Raw genomic sequence first — 17,045 nt, 5'->3', positions numbered from 1 at the left:
CAGATATCATTAAGTGATATATTTTCTTAATGCGCCTATGGCTCTAATTTTCTTAACAATACATTTAAACGATCGTATATCTCTCAAAAATAATAAAGCTAAATGGAAATCCAGCCATTCGAATGGTGTTGCCAACATTTTGTCTTACACAAAATAATTAAATGAAACATTTGTGTAATACCGGTTAAAGTAGGTGTTTGCCAATGAATTAGCAACTATTGTGTTACATGCAGACGAAACGTTGGAAAAAGCGTTCGATTACAGAAATCGCATCTGCTTAAGATGAAACCAAACGAAATATTCCGTGATGTTACTATAAACTGAAAATGAATGACACTTTCGTAACGTTACCCAAAAACAGTTTGTAGCAGCAGTTAAATGTTATTTCGGAAAAAAATAACAAAATGTAACGTTTTTTTGTAACGATAAAAAATATAAGCGCGCTTTCGTTATCGACGTCCCGTTAGCACTAGACGGTCATTACGGGAACCTAGCGGAACGGGTTCCGACTTTTTCCTTTTATAAGACGTGGAGGCATCCTCGCTATTACTACGGTACAGGACACGTGCTGTTGATGTAACTGCTCTATTATGTTCGAAATTACTGTTGCATGACACTCGTAAACTTTATACTGATCTCAATTGATTATAGTCGTGTTATTGAAGAGTTTGGATTTGTACAGAAATAAATGTGTTTCAAAATTAAAAATATTTTAACCTATTTAAAATATGAATATTGTAACTATGTCCAATAGTTTTTTTGATACAGATAACGGGATTATAAAACGCTATTAGGGCATGTATCTTATCATTGATATGTTAGGGCGGCGACCAAGTTACTATCAATCAGTTTTGAAGAAGAAGTTATTTAAAGTTAGCAGATCCATGATGGATCCATGTATTACCTCATATTTTTTCTGTCATCATTTATTGAAAACATTTTTCCTTAAACCACAAAATTTCTGTCTTTGAGATAACACAAAACCTTTAATGTCATCTTTATAACACGTTTAAAATACCGAAATAACCAAAACACAAATTAACTGCAGTTTGTCAGCCGCACACTTTAGCTTTACACTGTTTTTTAAGTTCTACGAATACAAATGAACGCGAGATGTAATTACCGTTACGTGTCGTGCCTATCTCACGCGTCGACTTGAAAATACTGAAATTACCCGAGAACATTCCTCCCAACTACTTTCCAAGTCAAATGACAACGTGCTCGCGATCCTAATTGCTGTACTATTATGTTCGACGCCAAAAAGAATGTAGATAGTTCGGCGCGAATATCTCGAAATATTCTAGACCTTTTCGAGATAGAGTTACAGTTTAAAATGGCTAGAAACACGCGACATTTCGTCACTTCATGAATAGGACGGTCCTTTGACGATTGGTCGCGTTCCATTTTTAAAAGACGCTTTTGTCAGATTTTTTCGCAATGTATGTCGAAGAAAATGCGTTTCGAACTGTGGACGCATAATGTTCGGTGTGTTGTAATATTTGTTGTAATAAGTTCACGGTCACTTTGCATATAATACTGAAATGATTAAAATAAATAAATAAAAATAATATGACTTTTATACGCATCCGCATTCATTAAGTTTTTTTTTTAAATTGTAACATTTATAATACAAATACGCGCTCAATTACTATTATCATTATTTTATTTAATGATGTAACTTTTTATTATATATATTATTTTTTTCTTATTTATTTGGATATCATTATTATCATGTACGCAGTCGATTATGATTGGTAATTTATGATTATTTTCACAATCGTCAATCAGCAAAAAGTCATGAATCATGATCAATTGTCTTGGAATGTGCGTGTCGCTTGCTTGCGTTTATGTTTGCGTGTTTTATTGAAGCTTGATTACTATACGCATTGTATGATGTACGTATGAGCATATCGATTTATTCATGAAATTTAATTTTAAATGCGATTACGATTTTGTATTCGAATTATGTTTCATTTGAGGATTGTATCATTGGTTTACTAGTTTAAAAAGTTTTTAATTAATTGATAAAAATCATTGTAAAAAATATGATGTACCTATTAGGTATATATGTAACTACGGTCAGAAGATTTCAACTTTTTATTTCTGGTGCAAGTAAATTTTAAGAACAGGGTGGCATATCGCCAATGTAATTCATGCATCTACTAGGGGAAGGCTGTAGCAACAACTCATTTATTTCCGTTCTTTTCATCAAATCGGTAGCTTTTATGAAGTAACTGTTTAAACTATTTTGTTGCTATGCCCGAACTAAATTGGGAAGTTAAGAAATGGAAAGCCTTTCCATAAATTGCAATTGTAGAGACATTGCAATTGCACATCGAAAAACCAGAATTTGTCAGTTTAAACGCCTCAAAAGCAGACATTCCCATCCAATAACATACGTCAACAAAATCAACACAATCGTATTAATTTCAATATTATCTCATACCTGTTCGGGATCCGCGTACACAATGCCACCCACGCCGGCCCACTGCACAGCCCACCGATAAGAGAATAGTTTGTAGAAGCGTCATTCTATTTAACTTCGATTGATTACTCATATTGAGTAGGCATTAGAATTGGGTAACAATGAGAGATGAACCTAATGTGAGAAATAGAACTATTTTGTATGTCGAGATTGTATACTTATTTTGTCTAATTTTGTAGGTATATCTTTCAGTAGGTCGACTCTGCAAATCTACCGAAGTTTTTGTTGACTCCAAAAGCATATTTTTAAATATCTTTCCGATGTTGATACTGTAGTTGTGTAAGTATCTATTAGAAAATGCAAAAGATTTTGAAAATTCATATTTGGATTTAGTGTTAAGATAAGACCTCCAGAAAACAAGTGGACAAAAAAATACACAAAACTATAATAATATCTACATTAATCCACACCTTCCGTCTTATAGGATATTAATACCTATGACCCATTAGCATAATATTCTTTGACAGCGCAAACAACAAAGATCAAGTAATAAAACGAAGTGACAGCTTTAGAAAGTGGTCTAACCCATGACATAATGCCTATCGACTTTGCAACTGAAACTATTGGCGGCAAAACGTGTTTCTACACAAGAATCGTACACTAATCAATTTTAACTCTTACGTTCTTATTACCTAAAGTCCTAAAGTCTATGTGGAACCGTGAAATGTAAATTGTGATAAATACTTATGAATATTTATATAGACATGCGGCAACTTTAAAGCTTCTACAAAAATTAAAAGTGAATCTTATTTTTTTAATGAGCGAATCCGTCAAAAACCATCGTTAATCTTAAACGTCAAAATAAATCTTTAATTTACGGTATGCAAAAATTAAAGACTAAAATTTCTATTCAAACAATAAATGTTAAAAGTTATGAAAATATTTACAAATGAGGATTATATAATGCTTGCGAGGATACATTTCATTTTCTCACGAAAATTCATTACATTTTTTAATTGTTCATATTTATAAACGTATATACTCTAAGTTAAATATATAGAGTTAAATATATAGTTTATATACGTTTACGTATGTCAAATAAATCATGAAAAGTATTAATAACTTATTTTTTAAAAATATAAGGGAATTATTAGTTAACCTATTAGAGGATGAGTTAAAAAGCCTTTCTGCTTATCTACTTTATATAAGATACTCCTGTATAAATTGTCATGCTTATTCATTTTAATTTTTAAGATGTGAGGCCATTGTTAATTTGTTAAAAAATAAGATAATGTAATACTCATCTCAAATTCTTGGAGATTACAAATCCACCTAAGAACAGGTTTATACCAATATAATGTTCATTATCGTTTGACATATTGCAAAACGCTAACTAAGCATGTATGTGACGAAAATTCGCCAGTAATCGTTGTAAAAAGATTGCAGAGTTCGCCGTGTGTGTTCCGCGCCTAATGATAAACCCACACTCTTACGCAAACCAAAGGTCACGTACAGGTGTGGGTGTGGCTTAAGTGTGACTGCACGCTCGGTGCAATCAAAGAAATTATGCCTCTTTATTGCATGTTGTTACGAAAGGTTTTTCGCACTTACTTAGTGTTAAGTTGCCAAATTACGATTATTAAGATCACGAGAGTAATTCTAAACAGATTTAACTGAAAATACTTTTTAATGGACGTTCATAAATTCTATAAGTCATTCCCAGTAATTAGAGTTCATATATTATTACGTAAGACTCGTTACGTTGGTTATATTCTGATTTTAAAATAAATATTGTACTAAACTTTAAAACTCTACCTCGTCATCATCATTCTAAAAAGTTGTAAAATCAAAATATATATTTTTTTAAAAAGTACTTTAGCTTTGGGTATTCTTTAACTTAAAACGTAAAAAATATTCTATATACTAAGTAAGAATTATATATTATATTTGGAATAAAATTGTACCCACCGCTTTATTGTATAAAAGTTTTTTGTCGTCTTTGTATGAGCTTACCCTATATAATGACATGAATGATCCTGATGATGTATATCTTCCTACAGACCCTACGATATCAAATAACTATGCTCTGTTAGGATTGATTTCATTAATAATTTCTAACTACCGGCAGGAGTAAGAATTACACCAACGTTGTAATTACGACCACCTACGATGCTATGTTTTAGATTTGTTACTGTCTCTGGTATACAGAAGCTTGTTTATTACTTCATTTGTGACAAACACAATTAAGATTACTGAACTCCATTATTCTGTTACTTTAGTACCTGATATCTATGTTAAATTAGATTACATTTGAAACATCATCGTCTTGTCTGTCTCAACCCGTCTGCCAGATTTTCTACTTAATCATTTAGCGCAAACGAATTGTAATACTAATTCCCCAGCTATTACATCAGTGAAAATCCAGACTTCATTACGAGATTAAATGTTGCTAGAAGATTTGCTATAAGTAATTTGGATTAAAAGTTTATAGAATTCAACTTAATAGTTCTCTACATTTTCATGTCTTAAGTCGCCTCTTGTGGAGATGATTAAAAAAATCTTTTTATAATGCAAAATTTAGTGCTTCTATAATCGTCAATTTAAGCTGATTCAATATCAATTTATTACGTAAATGCATACAAATACTAAACGTATGAGTGTTTATGAAAATTAAACAGAGCGGTACAGCCGTGCTGCTTTTTTTGACTCGACTTGACAGGCCACTGCCGTGCCCCTAGATATTCTAAACCAGCAACTTTATTTACAACATTTTCTAAAAGTAATCATACTCTCCACAAGTTCATCATGTTATGCAGATTAAGACACAAATAACGCTGGTTCAACTAGACGTCTACACGTCAATTCGATAAGGTGTAACGGCTTGCTGAAACTGCGATCATATCTGTGTCTGACCGAAGCCGACACTGTTTTTGTCTGGTCATCATATCTAAGACCTTGGTGCAAGAATATATGACGAATTACTTGGAAACCACAAATATGATTAGCTAAATATTTTTTTAAGTAAATATTAATGAAACATTTTATATAATTGTGATAACATGTGCTCTACCCGCAAATAAAATATCTGTAAATTAAGTAGTGTCGCTCATGGACGTTTATACTCATAATTAACTTTAATTAGGATTAAACTCTTATCTGAGATCGACAACAGACGCATTGCTATCTGAAAAAATAGAATGGGTCGTGTGTTATTAAAACACATAATTTCTAACGATGACCCGCGCGGTTTATTCATATTAAAATTACTAAGAATGTAATAATAATCTTTTTTAAGTAACTGAGTATGCATCAATGAGATATTGTAAAGGATTTCTCTTTAACCAATGACATAAGACGTTAGAAATGCAAAGACAAGAGTAAATGTACAGCGGATATGCACGAGGAAAAAATACGGAATTTAATATAAAGCTAATAGTAATATAGTTAACAGTAATATGAAGATCTTCTTAATAATATACAGTATTTAGAAATAATAATTAAATATAATTACCTTATGTGTGATAAAACTTATATTAAGCTTTAAAACTATGTCCGTTATTAATAATCAAACTATAATATGCATTAGAAAAATTAATAGCTATTATGAAAACAAAATCCGCCTGATTAAAAATATTTCACTAATTAAAACGTGTTGAAAAGGATAGCAAATTTAGATTAAGAAGAATCCAACGACATCTCATATGTTAAAATCCGGCAAGTCGTTCGGGTTGTAAGTCGTGCCAAAGAGTGAAACATACATACATACACTCAAAAAACATTACCTTCCACAGTCCGTTCAAAACATTTACCAAGGTTATTAACACCAAACTTGATATGACGATCTTGAAATAGCTAGTAGAACATTATTATTCCACAAGAAAAGCTAGAGTATGACCACAGACGTGAGGAGGGATTTAACCGCTCTCGCTAGATCTCATGACTCACGGATGAGTCAAGGTCGGAGTAACAATCTCATAACGGAACATTTCACAAAGAAATCAACTGGAGTTATCACTTACAGTGAATAATTTAAACGGACAGCTGTTAGATAAGAGAAGGCAATTACTGAGTGCCTTATTCGTTCTTCGAAGAAATTTTTGAGCAGTAAGTACCTATATAGCATTTTTTAAATCTTACTTTCGACAATATGGGAGTATTAAACGAACATGAAATATACCTGATGGTAAGACTCGAACCATGGAAATCTGGAATTAATCTTAGATAGAATTGACGACCCTAAATAATTCATTACTCACACATGTCACATATACATACACGCACACACAAACACATATACACAGTCACCCCGTACTCGAAGAGTCATATTATTTTTAATATTTAGTGTTGTAGCTTGTAGAATGTAATTATTATTAGTTGTTACCCAAAATATGTTATTTAGTATTTATTTTCATTTTTGTTTGAAAAAGAACGAATTGACCGAGGTAGAGGAGCCAAGTCCTGAATTCCCTCCCTCCTGGAGCATAACAACTCAGGGAGGAGGGAGTGGCTGAAAAACAGCGCTCCATGGGATCATAATCCTGTGGTAGCAATAGCTGAGGCACTTCCTTTTGCCTAGATTATAACCACAAGTAGTAAGCAATTATTATTATTTCTTTGTTTTTATCTCTTTTGTGTATTTTTATTATGTTATATTTAAAGAAAAGACATGTTTAATTTTAAGTTTCGATAATGTCGTTGTAATTTTTAAGGCAACAAAATGTTTTTATTATTTATTTATTATTATTATTATTATTGGAGTCCTACCTGAGGTCAGCCGCAGATGTATTTCTTTTTGCCTAATAACAACAGCGCTGAACACTGCTACTGTAAGGCTGAAAAAGGTGTCGCCTGGTACCTCCTGTTTGCGATTTCAAAGAGTTCTGCCATTTGTCTTTCTCATCTATCTATCTCATACTAAATTTTGTCTTTACCATTTGTCTATCGTTCCCATACTTAATACTTTGTCTAGTTGAAAACACTCATAAACTAGGATTCTCGTTCTGAATAATGATGGCGACTCAATAACCGCTACTTGCGCCGCTTGTGTTATCTGCCGTTAAGATCGGGTGACATTTCGCGACTTGCAAATTTATAACTGATTTTGGATTCTTCGCACGTCACTTGACAACTTGAGGTATTAGTTGCGGTCGTTAAATGTAGCATTTGCATTGTCTTACGTTTCATTTGGTACCTGACTTGAACTAAAGCCACGCATTAATATCAAACCGCATTACATTGCAAAAACTGCAGCAAAAAGTTTCAAGCATTAGCCTTAGCATAGTCAAATTACAAAATTTAAAAAATCCCTAAGAAAAGAACAAGAAAGATTAAATTATTCCTCCAACAGATATCACGTCATGTCATGTTACGTCACATCCCATCACATTCCGTCACGTTACGTCTCGATTTAACTCGGATATATGTGTGAATTCACAACCATTTGTCACGCCATAATCAAAATAAAATGGAATTAAGACTTGAAATGTTACATTTTATCAAGAGAGATAAAACTTTATTTTCTTGTTTAGGTATACATGTGATACATTCTGTGATTTCGTCCTTCGCCAAAAATCTCGTTATAAAGTTATTGGCCACGGACCAGTGCCACAACTTGCCCTAAGACACGGATTTTCCTCATGACTTTATAAAAGGTATGATGCATGTTACAATAATACCAATGCATTATTTGACCGGTCAATTGGTTGAAGACAATTATTGACGATGATAAAATTAAAAATAATAAAAATTCAAAGGCTTTGTAATACATAAAGGAAAATGATATTGTGAATAAAACACGTGAAGAAACCAGCTCTCTGAGATATATCCATAATGTTTATAAAAGAGCGTGTAGATTTTTAATCGATGTTGTAGATTGGGCCGGGAATATATTACGCAAATGATAGCCAAAACTATATACATATATATATTTTAAGTATATGGGCTAAGCGTTATAGAAATCTGAAAGAATATGCATTTTTTGCTGTAATTAGCCTAATATCAGAAGGATGCCTTTTGATAGCTCATAGATGAAAGCCACCAATTTAGTAAATAACTAAGTTGGAACGTCCCTTGTATGTAAAGTTCTTCAACACACTCTTCAAAACATTATCATTTAAATATTTTTTATCTTATTTTTGTTCTCAAAATTGTGCCACAGAAAAAAAAATCCTTACAATATCGCATATATTTTTAAACAGTTACAGTAACAAATATAAACAGTTATAAATAACTGCGGGAAAAACTCAAGGTATTTCCTCTAACACCATACAATGTCAGAAGGTATTAACCGAAATAAATTTCGCAAGACGTAATTCAAAACGCCATTTTGTTTTGTATCCTATCTGTAGTCCAGTGAGTATTTTTAGGCATATTTACCTAGTGTATATGTGTTCAAAAAATGTTGGTTCTCAAATTGATGTATGAGAATGGTTGTAAATAAATAAATGAATTTATCAATGAAAGTTACATGTGAATGAAAATGCTTACTTATTAGAGCAGTACATTTTTATAAGAGTAAAGAACGCTGTGCGGTTTCAAATTAAAATATCATAATGAATGACATGGTTAATATTAGAATATTTATAATAATAAAGTTATTATTTGATTTTAAGAGGAGTACTCACAAAAGCGTCCTTTTGTTTACTTTTTCTTTATTATTTATTTTTATATTTCCAATGGTACGACATGAAATAATACACATGATACATTTACCTAATTATATGTATAGAAACCAGTTATTAGCTCCGATTACATAACTAACATTAGTATAATTAAATCAACGAACACCACTAAACTCGGTTAAACATAGTTAAAGTGAAAGTGTCCATTGTGAGCGACGTTACGTAAAATAACGTTTGGGTGTTTTCCTACAACCTCACGCAACGAATAAATATATTTAGACCTTTAAATTGTAAAATTAATTATAATGGAAGTACGAGTAAAACTGTTTTTTAAAAATCAAAATAATTTATGTAGTTGGCTATTTTCGGAGCTGTATGAACGATTTACTAACGCAGGCTTTTCTCATTTTTGAAAACATGAAAATTCTTATTTCAAAGGGACAGCTTATTTTTTTTGTTTCATTTCTACTTTCTAGACTTGCTTATTTGAATGAATGTTTTTTGATTGCAGGAAGAACAATTTTATTGGAAGCGATAAAATTAACTTTTTACCCTAAAAGAAAAAGCAGCGCAGCATCTGGTGACATGATATTAAAAGGTTCGATAAATAAAGAGACATCGTGCGTCTTTAAGTGGTCCGAATAAAATTCGATAAAAATTTAAAATTAGTGTAGACAAAAACAATAAGTCATTTCCAACGGCTTAACGGTGTCTTTGAATTCTATTACACCCCATTTTAGATAAATATTAGGTAATTATTTTCATACAGTCGTTTTTCTTCATCTAATTATTATTATTGTGATCTTTACATCAAAACTGCGCCAACAGTCTGCATGACAGGGTTAAGCTAAACGCAATCATCAACAGGAATGTACTTCGATTACAGACCAATTAATTTACATTAGTGCCGTACCTATAATAACTGAAGCAATTAAATGTTTATAATAATTTACGCGTAATGAGTAATATGATTATGTTCTCTCGTTAGTCTTGATTGTGTAATTATGTTGAGATTACGATAATTTACGCTGAGATCATTGTAGCCTGTTTGAAACTTGACTTTTACTATTTTTAATTTATGCAAATGAATTGTAAAATATATACTCCACATCTGGTTCACAAATAGTTTCTAAAGAAAAGTAAATGCTCTTTATAAAATTCATATCAAAGATACCGATTTTGAGTTTATTAAAAATTAGAATTAGTAAAATATAATAAGCTCTTGTTTATTTTTTTTTCTTAAATACGATAACTTTTATTATAAACTTGAAGTTAATAAGCTTATAATTTCCTATATAAGTTCTACTTAACTAATCATTAAAATACTTTTCAAATATAAGTCACATTTTACTTTAGACTTTATGTTTGTAATATTAAAAATACAATACTATCATGCAAAACACTATACACTAGTGGCATTCTATTCGACGACCCTATACAAAGGAGCGACAGTGTCAAACCCTACCATTCTTTAGCCCGACAAGTGATGAAAGCTCGCTACACCGTTTAAGCTTTATTTACACGGGCTTTCAAATAAATCTCTCTAAACCTTGCCTTGACCGACGTCTCTATTGATAAGGCGCCAAGATTGACACCATCTTTGGCGGCCATAAATGTTTATAAATGTCTAGCATTGTCTGAACGAAGAAATCTTAATACATTACCATAGACACTGAATATCATTGTTAGGTCGTATAAGTAGTATTTTATTGGTCTATTCTAGGGCTGTTTTGTTTGGATTTCGCTACGGTAAATAAAAAATAAGTCGCAATGCACCTCACATGTAAAGTTTAGGTAAATAAAAATAATGCAAAAATACAAGGATACATCGTTTTACAAGAATAATCATAACATTAATTTACTATAAATAAGTGAATCGGATTTCTGTTTAACTGTAAAATATTTATGTAATAAATACATTAAATAATTACCTATTATGTATAATTGTAATATACACCTTTATATTATTATAAATAAAGTAAATTGTTAAGTATTATTTATTAATATCATGCAACTTATAACTGCAAAAAGTTATGTTTAGTGTTTGCAGGTTACAAACTATACTTTTTTTTGTAACAAATTTTAAAAAAATATTAATTTCCGTTAACCCTCTATAAGGAATTTATATGCAAAATTTCATGCTTCTAGGCTTATCCATTTAAAATGTGCTTTGTCTATCAGCAAGTTGTAAAAAATAGATGTTAAGGAAAAAGAACCTTGACTGTATATGATCGTGTATTTAGATATCAGAAAGACTACAGAGTGGATCTTTAATTTATCTAACAACCTTTTACAAGTGTTACAATGTAACCTGGTAATATACGACCAGTGCGGAGGAGTAGAGTGACAGGAGCTCCTACTAATGATCTGAGACAACACCCAGAGTTACTTAGTTACAATGTAAAGGAAATGCTCGCAAAGTTAATATTTGTATTGTGAATTCCAAATCATATCAAATTATCATCATTAGGTCCGGGATTCGTGACCCTGGCGGATTTTTAGAAAGTTAAATAATAATTGCGGTGTTCAAAGTATGTAAAGTTTACTCATCTTCACTACTTCTACTTACTATCATGTGGACAATACTTCAAATTCTTTAAAAACCTAATTGACATGGTGGTCTCTGGCCCAAATCCTTCTCATTCTGAAATGAAATCCAGTCCTACCCATTGGACAGTAACAGGTTGCAAATGAAACAAAGAATCGGACACTCCACACTACTTACTACACGTACTACAACTTTCACTAATTTAACTCATAATCCGCTTACAAGCGTAAGTGAATTGATACAGTTATAAAAAATTAACGAAAGTTACAGATGTTAACTTTCTCCTCATAATTACAACGTTTTACCATACCTCGGCGTCGATACCGATGACGACCGGGAGAGATTCGTCTTGTTCCTCAATCTGAACAGCTTGTGGTGTCGCAAATCCATGGTTACAACAGAACAACAGTCAACAGAACAACAGAACAACACAACAACACACGACCACTCACTCACCGCGGACACTGCAAACTAATGCAGCAATTAGAACAGCGTAATGCAATCTTATTAACATAAAAAATTCAAGTTTTAGCCTCACTGTGAATCATTAGACGATCATTGTTACGCTTAGGTCTCACTTCGACGTGCGAAAATCGTGATACGAGGGAAAGAGAGCGGCAAGTGAATGCACTTAACTATGAATTGCTGAAACGTTGCCCAAATGTCGTAACTGTTTGTATCAAAACTGAGTTTATTTCGGTACTAACAACACAAGCATTAAGGATGAATTGCAATAAAATATGCGATCTTTTAAATAGATATAGTATTTTGTAATTATATTTTTATTGAAGTGAGCAGTGCCTCACGACTTGTGTAAATTGTAACTGATATACAATGTTAAGCAACATAGTTCGCGAGTTGTACGGGTGACCGATTGTGGGTAAATTTCATGCTTGCATGCTTTAAAGAGCAGGTTATGACGTTGGTCTGACTGTTATCTCAGTCAGATCTGTTGTCTCATAAACCGCCGTAAGGATGTACAGTGGTATGCTACAAGAGTCCTAAAAATGCAGATTGCTTTCACAAACTTTGACTAAGCCTTTTCAACATGAAAGCAATTAGTTTTACTTTACTACAAATAAAAGTGCGACGATAGGATCTACTATTCGAATTCTGCGGGACAAAAACACCTATACATATGAAATAAATAAATAACGTGATGCTTATTATTTTTAAATTTGAGATTGTAAGTGGATCAGATGGTAATACCAACAATAAGATTTCACGTTTTTTGCCACTTCTTGTCTATTTTAAACTGACAAGAAACTAATTAAGCGACAGTTACAAGCCGCTTAGCATATTAACTTCCGCGTAAGCTTACAGAGCTTTTTGTGAGAAGAAAAAGCTTTTATTTATGCAAATTAGCCCAGTAGTCCGGAGATTAGCGGCGACAAATAGACGAAAACAAGTAACCTCGTTAACATTACACGAAAGCGATCTGAGTCAAGGGTTCTCAGGATGTAAGCTTCTATATACAACGCTAGTACAAGAAAATGTATGTATGTGAAACATAAAAAATCGTTAAGTTTAATTTAGAATTCGTGGGCGAACTCCCAATACTAGCTGGTGTTAGAGATTTCAAAAGTTAGCAGTGGCGACTTGGTAGCCACTCTCTTAGATGGGCTGCACGTTCATTTTCTGTATTAACATTGAAATTAATAGTTCTTTAGAGTTGCACTGTATAATTTTGAAATGGATTTGGCTAATCAAATTTACTTAAGCCCCACATATTTTCTATTTTTGAACTTACATTTCTAAACACAACAGAGATACTCGTACATACATACCAAAGTACACAAATTCTTTGAAAAATGTGACCAGACAATTGAAATTAGCTTTAAAAAATTGCAAAACATATACGATTTGTCACTCCCACAAGAATAACACCTCATATGTTAATATCCGTTTGATCTGTAGGGCATAGGCACAAAAAGGATGTGTAAAGTTTGAGATCAATACACAAATCATGTCTATATCATTTTTAATTTCTATTGTTTTTAATTACGTTTTGATTTTGTTGTTAGATTATTCTATGACAATGATTCTTAAAATCTGCATCTCTACGTTATCTACTCGTAAGACAGTTCCTCCATGACGCTTGTTAGCTCCAAAGTGTCATGTTCCCTCAGATTCATAGCCTAATTGTGTACTAGGAAGTGTCTTAAAGCCTAGAGTACGCGATCCACGTAACAGATAGACAGAGCGGTGTGTTTGTAACTTAATACGATAGTTGGTTAGTCAGGACACATTTCTCAGTAGTAGCGGATTTTGACTACTGAAAAAGTCATAAATTTTCTTGTTTATACTGACTTAAACTAATTTAATGTTTGTTTTACGAATTATTTTGGTAGCATGTTTGTGATTTTGTGTTTGTCCAATCCTACTCAAACAAAAGTTAATTAATAAATAAATTAATTAATTAATAACTTTCAAAAGTTTGAATTATTATTATTTATGAAATTGTTTGCTTGTTTACTATACGAGTATTATCCGTTCCAATTTATGGTAGGCAAAACATTGGATAGATTGATTATTGATAACGGGCGTATATGTACTTTTTAGAATTATTATTAAAAGGAATATTTTTATTCATTCTATTACATTTTCTTCCTTCTTTCCTAAGCTCTTACTTGCAAATCAAAGGTATATAATTAATGTTTATTTATAGCAATCATGTTGGTCAGTATGAAATATTTATTGTATTGTACACTTGCAAAGTTCGATAATGTTGGTTGGACCCTATATTTGAGAACCGTACCGTTATAGCACACGATACGCATATAAAACGTATAGGCACCGACGGCATCCGCACATAACTGTTCCGAATATTTGAGTTAGTGCCCGACAAGTGCACGAAGGAATTGTTTACGAGACGGGCTTGTAATGATTTATTGTACTAGAAGTACCTAGAATAACTTTAAAACTATATTTAGATACTAAAATTTTGCTTATAATCAGTGAGCAATTTGAGTTTGAAATTATTTAAGGATTAATATTTAATTTATTTCAAAACCGATCTTTACGATGACTAGGGTTCGCAACTTGACAATGACAATAACATATTCTTGAATATGCCATATCTTATGACCTTACAAAGATCTAATCTGAGTCCTAATCGGACGTTTTCCTTGTTGACGAATTATTACTTTTTCGTATTAATATTTAAACTTACTCAATTACAAATATAAACTTATTTATTTAATATTCAGTAACAAGTTATTTGAAGCTTATCACAAACATTTTAATATAAGTAACGTCCAGATTAAATTCGAATAATTCGAAAAGTAAATCAATCCACTTATCGCAAACACGAAACATTTCAATTTGCATATAACTATGTATACCAAACCTTTATAATTCCATTCATAATGTTAATACAAACATACCAATAAGTTATACCGGATTTAACCGTTCCGAATATTTTAACAAAGTGTGACAATACGTCGAGACGGCTTATTTACGAGGCGACCGAGGGCCTGAATAATGTGTGTTATTGGGCTAATTGGCTTTGTTACATGTTCTTTAAGTGTGTTATTTGGCGACTGTTTATCATATGATCAGTGAAGGTGTCATTGGAAATTATCATGAATTTGATCATCTTTTACGTTGGGATGATGCCAAGAAATATGGCAACTTGGCGACATATTTCTAGTTATTTATTTGTTTCACAAGTATTTAGTGACCTCGGTAATAACTACATATTTTTCGCGTATTCAATTATAATTAAATGGATTCAAAATCCTGTTTTGGTTAAATTTAGTCAATATTTCCGTAAATTCATTGTTAAAACACAAAATATGCATAAAATATTTTTTGTCAAACGCGTAAAAGATTTATTTGAATATGTCAAGAAACAAACAAAAGGTTATTAATAAATAAAATAATACTCATATGGAAAGCAAACTAGCAAACCATACGTATTGACCATACTGAGTAATACTATAAAACGAGATGACTCTACATAGAGCAATTTACAATGGGAACCGTATAGGAATGCGAATTACATGTCAGTGCACGGATGTGTGATATAATTATAAATACTAAGTGTTTATAGCCTGGGAAAAACGCGATATAGGTCAACAAGGCCGTCATTGCAGGGAAAAGGGTTAGTCACCTTGTTTCATAACTTTTATATATATTTACGTTGATGTTTATGTAAAAAAGCTTATTATAATGTAAATCAGTACTTAAATGATAAATCCGCATGGTATGACAACTCCGGTTCCAACATCAACAATTAATTATATGTCCCACTATGTAAAATTGTATATTATTTACCCTTTAAAAGATGCTAATATTCACACGTATGGAGTTTCTTGCGCCGTTTCTTCTCCATAGCGAAACACGTTCCGAAGCGGTGGTAGCTTGTTGAATTTCAAAAAGTATTCTATATGAATCAATTTTGAATAAATAAGAATTGATTTGATTTGATGTTAATCGGTAACTTCTGATTGGTTTAACCGATTGAGGACATATTCAACATGTTTGATTGCAATGGTCATTTATACTTGTGTCGTCAAACTATTACCTACTGTCCCACTGCCGGGTAGTGGTCTCCTCTCAGAATGAGAGGAATTAAGGCCACCGCCCTAGTCAAGTGCAAATTGATAGACTTCACATACCTTTGATATTTTTTGTTTAAATAATTCTCAACGTATAGATTTGCTAACGATGTTTCTTTAGCGTAATAGCAAATGATAATTGATTTCGAATACGTACATTACTTTAAAAATCATTCATGAGGGCCATGGGATTTGAACGTCGGACTCCCGATCGAGAAGCCAATTCGTCACCACTAGGATAGGCTATTGTATTAGAAATGTTAATATCTAGGCTTGCTACTATTAAATATTTTTTCCAAATTGTAACAGTTATAAATATACTTATTTCTAAAGGTAAAGGTTTTTTGCAAGGGAAAACCAAAGTTTAGTGCCAATAAGGCTTTGTGAGGAAATTAATAAATCCCCATTCACATTTTCGCACTTTTGACGCGTCACTTACAGGAAAGGGCATATCGACGTCTGTATGACCAGCTAGCATATATAAAAAAATATTGAGGAAGAGATCATAGTTATTAATATTTTTGACTTGCATAAACTGATCGAAATCATTTTTTAATCTTTATACGCTGGGATTTTCTTGGGTACAGGTACGGGTATTTTGGCGTTCTCATTTCCTCAAGATGATAACTTGTTGCGACCTATATAATTATGTCCACTGGGAAATACGGAAGGAATAGTTCTGGGAAAGTGTCTACTCAAAAACTTACTAAAACATTCGCAGACTTATACATATAAGGTAGCATAATTTTCTTTGAACTTATCACATGCTTATCTGATGACAATAAATAAAACTACTTCAAATATAATACTAAATAAAATGAATAAGTAATTAAACTATCATTTAGTTTCTGCAATTGTATTTTTACTAAATTTAGGGATCGTGTAGTAAC

The 17,045-nt window shown here is 32.0% G+C and overlaps 1 protein-coding gene across 6 annotated transcripts in view; it reads right to left on the bottom strand.

Moving 5' to 3' along the window:
* Window positions 1-17,045, bottom strand: part of exp (expansion) — a 204,575-nt gene that overhangs the window by 110,487 nt on the left and 77,043 nt on the right. For 2 of the 6 annotated variants that reach the window (XR_012103224.1, XM_073084083.1), the window contains exon 1: window positions 11,904-12,077. The exons of 3 other annotated variants lie outside the window; for them this stretch is intronic. Coding sequence is in view for 2 of the 3 variants with exons in the window: in XM_073084083.1 (XP_072940184.1) it covers window positions 11,904-11,983 (80 nt within the window). In the remaining variant the exon portion in view is untranslated. Of the gene's footprint in view, window positions 1-11,903; window positions 12,078-17,045 lie in introns of those variants that run through there. One more of the 6 variants, XM_073084115.1, reaches the window with a different exon arrangement.

Source organism: Epargyreus clarus, unplaced genomic scaffold, assembly GCF_041222505.1.
Source record: "Epargyreus clarus isolate Ecla_fem2 unplaced genomic scaffold, WU_Ecla_fem_2.2 ptg000003l, whole genome shotgun sequence".
Classification (NCBI taxonomy): Eukaryota; Metazoa; Arthropoda; class Insecta; order Lepidoptera; family Hesperiidae; genus Epargyreus; species Epargyreus clarus.
The sequence above is the reverse complement of the archived record's forward strand: the minus strand, read 5'-3'. Positions and strand labels throughout refer to the sequence as shown.